This window comes from Bidens hawaiensis, unplaced genomic scaffold (assembly GCF_021521415.1).
Source record: "Bidens hawaiensis isolate Kalapana, Puna unplaced genomic scaffold, B.hawaiensis_p1.1 tig00042569_1, whole genome shotgun sequence".
NCBI lineage: Eukaryota > Viridiplantae > Streptophyta > Magnoliopsida > Asterales > Asteraceae > Bidens > Bidens hawaiensis.
In genome coordinates, this window is record NW_027497553.1 from 40,241 (window position 1) to 46,047 (window position 5,807).

A 5,807-nucleotide genomic window follows, 5' to 3' on the forward strand; every position below is an offset into this window, starting at 1 on the left:
TCAAATGTCATTATTTTATATGTTTCGTAGTAAATGATGATTCAAACAGGCTAAAACAGGTAATTTCAGGTGAGGGGTTGGGCGAACACGTACACATATTTTATTAATTGTGTTGAACTTTTTAAGTATAACATTATACAAATAATCCAACCTATTTATAGCAGTGATTTAGAACATTTTTATGCCATCCAAATGCTCTTCATCCCGTTTGACCCTTTAGCTTAAATGTTAAAAGTCACAATGCAATAGCTTGAATCGACTCATTATTAAGTAAACGGGTTGGAACTCTATGTTAGTCATGATGTTGCAGCATCATGCAATACCGCTTTACCAGATACATCTTCAAGCACATCTTTCACAAGGTGCTCACCTGCATTAAGTGGCATTATAATTTCATTTAAAAAAGGAAAGGGGGGGGGGGGGGTGAATATGTAACTTTAGCTTGAAAATCTTCCAACAAAGGTATTATAATTGGTATATGGAGCACTAAAACTAGAGTGGAATTAAATCGGTGATTCAAGGGGGGTAGCGGGTCAGAATGAGTCTGGGTCAGCTTAAGGTAATAGTCGAAACAAGTCGAGCCCAAAACACTTCTTGTACAAATGTTAATATTTTCATAGATAATTAGTGTATCAAATATGACTATGAAATTATATTATTTAAGGTTGTAATCTTACCAAAGGGCCAAATACAAGGAATTCATGATGTTAAATCCACTTATGCACTAAAAAAATACATACCTTTCCAACATCTTCTTTACCTATGTCACAAGATCATATCCTACCAAATAAATAGCATTAAATCATGACTCAAACAAAAATGTTTCGGTTGAAGAAACTTCTGAACAAAATTGTTCAATCATGTGTACAAACCAGTAAATTCAAATTACTAAAATGTTTAGCTAAAACTCAAAGATATATATACCATCTTCATATTACTATATTTCATGCCTCATAGATGGACTCAAATTCGAGTTTAACCAAATTTAGTTATTACATTATTTCATAATAGAAAGATTACATCGCACTCCCATCCATACGTTAAAGACATTACATAACGTCATGAAAAGTAACTAGCTATGGACACAATTCGACGAGGAAATCATCGAGATCATGTGTGTGTGCTTCTATCAAATCGTCATAACCATGTGTACTACTTGTAGACGAAAATACCCCTGAAGATACCATGTCCTCACAGTCCAATCCATATGACATCATAGACATATGTTCTGATGGATCTTGTGAGTATCCGACAAGCGAACTACATGGAATATGATGATCCGATGAAGAAACTTGTTCTTGTTTGAAAGGACCAAAAGAAGGAAAGCCTTCCTTAGGTGTATGTTTCATTGGTTTAAAATAAGTGTCGACTTTATTATTCGTCACAAGTGTATTCACAAGTGTATTTGATTCGAAATTAATTAGGACCGATTTATCTTTAGGGTTAAGATCTTCCTCAATGATTTGAGGAGTCCTTTGTAAATTATTGCAGGTGTGGAATCCATATAATGTTATCATGTACTTTGGTGGCTCGTCATTGGTCTTTTGAACTTGTTTCGTTGCTTGGCACCCTTGCTCAAACTTGTGACTGCACCTATAATAGTTCCTACATATTATTGCAACACATATAAAACTTTATGAGATTGAATCAAGTTGAAATAGTTGCTAAACTTTAACACTAAAAATATTAAAAGTACAATATGGTTTGCTAAAATATTCAAATTGAATTCATAAAACTACCTTTGGTGTTTCGAATTAAGAATCGCCTTTTGACCGTACTTTCTCCAGGCATATCCATCATCACTCAAAGTAGAAGTAATTATCGTTTTTGTCGAAGCATTTTTTCTGCGTATGTCAAAACAAACTAAATGCTAACAACAATTTGTTATATATGTGTATATGTTACAATTTCATATGTAAGTCAACTTAGATCTAACACTATCCACTTCACATCACATCACATACATATATCCATCCTAAGGATAGTACTAATGTACTATGTGTTTTATACTAATTAAAAAATGATACTACATAAAACATACCTTCTTTTGTAACATCCTCTTTTCGTTTTTATAGGCGCCCTAGTTTTGATGCTTTCATTAGAATCTTCCGACTTTTGATCGTCCCATATAGTTGGAGCACTCACATCGTTAGTTGGACTGCTAGGAATCCCATTAGGGTTAGTAGTGGTCAAGATCGAAAGGGTGTTATCGAACACCCCCAAGATATGCACCACTATACCGTTGACTGACTTGAGATCAGATTCAATCTTTTCTGGCCGACCAATCATTTCACGAAGCTTATTGGTTAATATTTGGCCTTTGGTAAGCTCTTGAATTGCTTTGAGCCTATTGCTTGGTAAACTTTCAGGCCGATAGGACTCCATACAATATCTGGTTTTGTGAGATCTAGTTGCAAGATAACACAACACAAACACATCTATCAATAATATAGGAATAAGATAATGTTATTTTTGTAATTAATAATTAATAACTAATAATGTTTTGTTCTTTTCATAAACAAATAAGTGGAAAAAAAATTCTAAAAAACGAAATTGGAGAGTGAGTTCCACGCACTCGCTAAACTTATGTAATCCAAATAGGTGAAGACTAGAATGTTAGTACACGAGTGTACATGCGAGTGGGTAAAGTTATATGACGTTAACCTACTTTTTTATCATGACGTATGCATTAGTAAATGACTACAGTAGCCATTTGTTTCTTTTATAAATGCGTATAGTTGAGGGACAAAACTGTCCAATGAAAAAAAACCGGACATCTAACAAAAGATACTCTAGTATCGTAAACTAAGTAGAAATTTAATGATCATGTCCTTAAACGAGGTTAATAAGAGAACGCTGGCCGGTCTTAAATTTTTGAAATTGTTCAAAGGGTGTTGAGAGACGGTCTACCCATATTTACACGGGTTGTTCGGACTTTCTCTCTGGTTAATATATTTGAATATCTGGTTATTAAGTCGTTTGTGCCTTTTGTGTTCGCTTTGTGCCTTTTAAGCTCCATTTGTGCATTTTGGGTTTGTTTTGTGCCTTTTAAGCTCCATTTGTGCCTTTTGGGTTCATTTGTGCATTTTGTTCTTCGTTTGTGCCCTTTGGGCCCTATTGGTGTCTTTTAAGCTCAATTTGTGCATTTTAGGTTTCCTTTGGCAATTTTGGGTTCATTTGTGCCTTTTTGACTCTGTTTGTGCCTCTTGGGCCCCGTTTGTACCTCTTGGGCCCCGTTTATACCATTTTGGACTTTGTTGGTGCTTTTTTGGGCTATGTTAGTGCATTTTGGCTTCATTTGTGCCTTTTGAGCTTCGTTTGTGTCTCTTGGGCTCCCTTTGTGCCTCTTGGGCTCCGTTAGTGTCTTTTGGGATCTTTTCTTCCCTTTGGACTTCGTTTGTGCCTTTTAAACGACATTCGGCGTATCCGTTGTGTTCTGGTATGTGGTGGCGATTTGAGATGTGATAGGCCACAATAAGCAAAAAATGGGGTGAATGTTTTATGTATTCACCACCATTATAGAAAAAAACTGTTTAGTTTTTCTATCAAAATAATTTTCCACAAAGGGTTAGTAATCGAATAAATGTTGAAAGAGAGTCTGATTTTGGTTTTAAAGGGTAGAGACATATATACTTTGTGAAGTGATCAATGAAGATAATGTAATATCTGTAATTGTCGTGAAAGGTACGGGTAAACACCAAACATCCGAGAAAATGATATCTAAAAGTGCATTAGATTCTAATGGTAGTGGAATTTGAGAAAGTTAATTAATGACTTCTTAACTTGACAGGTATTGTAGTTGTCATTAAAACAGGTACTCCGTATTACAGTTGCCATTCCGCAAAGCAATGGAATGTTGGATGCTCTATCATTTATAACAAGGACAAAGGAATAGAATTGAATGAGAGTTATTATCAATACATAAATATGATATGGAGATTATGTTTTAGGTTATTTCATGTACACAAAGTACGTTTTTTTAGAAAGAGTGGTGTGTGAGACGTGTGAATAACAAAAAAAGCCAATATGAGTAATTTTAAGATATGAACAGTCACCTATAATGAGTCCTTCCATTTCATTATATGGTGTACGGATTTCTAAGTTGTTTAAGTCATTGGTGAGGTGGTGAGACGTCCCGCTATCAAATAACCAACTCGTTTATTCTAGTCCAGCATTGTTCTTCATGATGTAGACTTTGGCACTTTTCCCTTGTAAGTTTTGATTAAATGGAATAAATACAAATCCGATCCTCAATTCTAGGGGATAACTTAGCTAGCTTTAAGTTAGAGATTACAAATTGCGATTCAAATATATTTAAAATGGATTTATTTCTATTTCTTTACATGTCCAACATGTATTTTATCCATTGTTTTGAACTTTATAAATCTAAAATATAATAATAATGTGATAAATATAAATGAATAGAAAAGATATATTAGTATACAAATAATCCAACCCTTTTATAACAGTGATTTAGATGGTTTATATGCATTTTCATATGCAATCCGAATGACCTTCAGCCCATTAACGTTTTGACCCGTTTTGTTTTTTTTTTTTTTTTTTTGGGGGGGGGGGGAGGGGGCATCATCGGATACCCAACAACAAGGAGGCACCCGAACTAGGGTAACACTGCCGCCGTTGATATTTACCGTATTAGAGTACCAAAAACTAGGTTGTAATACCCGGGCACAAGTATACGTTGGAGATGGCCGTTACACCTTTAGAGGCACTTAGTAAGTACCAAAACCGTATCTCGAACATGGGTTTTAATCACGAGGCCACGTGGGACGTTCTAAGAAATTATCCCGTGTTTGTGACTATTGATTCGGTTACGGTTCAACATGACTTTGACACTGTGGAATCCGAAGTGGAGGATTAATTATAAGTTTTTGAATTTAGTATTTTAATTATGTTTTATTTTTTTTGAAATAATGTTTAAGTTTTAAAAATGAATGCTATTTTAGATTTTGTTTTTATTTAAAAAGAATGGGAAGCATGGGGGTACTTGAGAGAAATGATGCCTATGATTAAGGTGTTTTAGAGTTATTAATTGTGTAAATTACACTAACATCTCAGTAATATGATTTTATTTCATCCTTTTGTAATTTTGAAGAAATATTTAAACAAAGTTGTCTTTCTTGTATTTGTATATCATCAATTATTTGGTACGTGAACAACACGGTGTAATAATACGATAAAACATTATACAACGGTCATTTAAAGTCCGCTATTGGAAACGTGTTTAAAAAAACGGAGACACCACTATTTTATACAATTGGCAAGCCGTGTCAACATACATAACTATTAATACATGATGAGCTTTGGAGATGACGTTTATCCCTAATCAAATTAAAGAATCAATTATGCATCAATAATTTATTAGTACTTGGATGATGGGACTATTATTGGTGGTGCCAACGCAGTCGCTAAAGCCCTAGACATTATCGGCTCGGAAGGGCCATCATTGGGGCTTCAACTTAATATTAAGAAAACCGAGGTTTTTTGGCCAACATGTAATGGAGTGAAAGTTAAAGATGGGTTTTTCCCTAGTGGGATTGGTAGACCAGAGAGAGGGGTAAAGCTCCTTGGAGGGGCTGTTAGTCGAGATCACTACTTTATTAAGGAGTTGGCGAGGCGGAGAGCATCTCGTGTGGTTGATCTTATGAAACTCTTACCTTGCCTTAGGGATCCCCAGAGCGAACTCCTCCTGCTTAGGTCTTGCATGGGGGTTGCTAAGTTGCCTTTTGGGTTACGAACATGCCACCCCCATATGATGGATGATGCGGTATCCTGTTTTGATAAGGGGC

The 5,807-nt window shown here is 35.1% G+C and overlaps 1 protein-coding gene across 1 annotated transcript; it reads right to left on the minus strand.

The window, feature by feature from the left end:
• Positions 1 to 1,034: 1,034 nt before the first annotated feature.
• Positions 1,035 to 2,746, minus strand: LOC143593725 (putative WRKY transcription factor 70). Its single transcript, XM_077073267.1, has 3 exons — positions 2,042 to 2,746; positions 1,740 to 1,844; positions 1,035 to 1,605 (listed from the first exon to the last, which is right to left on the minus strand). Exons 1-3 carry the CDS (start codon positions 2,383 to 2,385, stop codon positions 1,077 to 1,079), a joined length of 978 nt encoding a protein of 325 aa, XP_076929382.1. The 5' UTR covers positions 2,386 to 2,746; the 3' UTR covers positions 1,035 to 1,076.
• Positions 2,747 to 5,807: the final 3,061 nt, after the last annotated feature.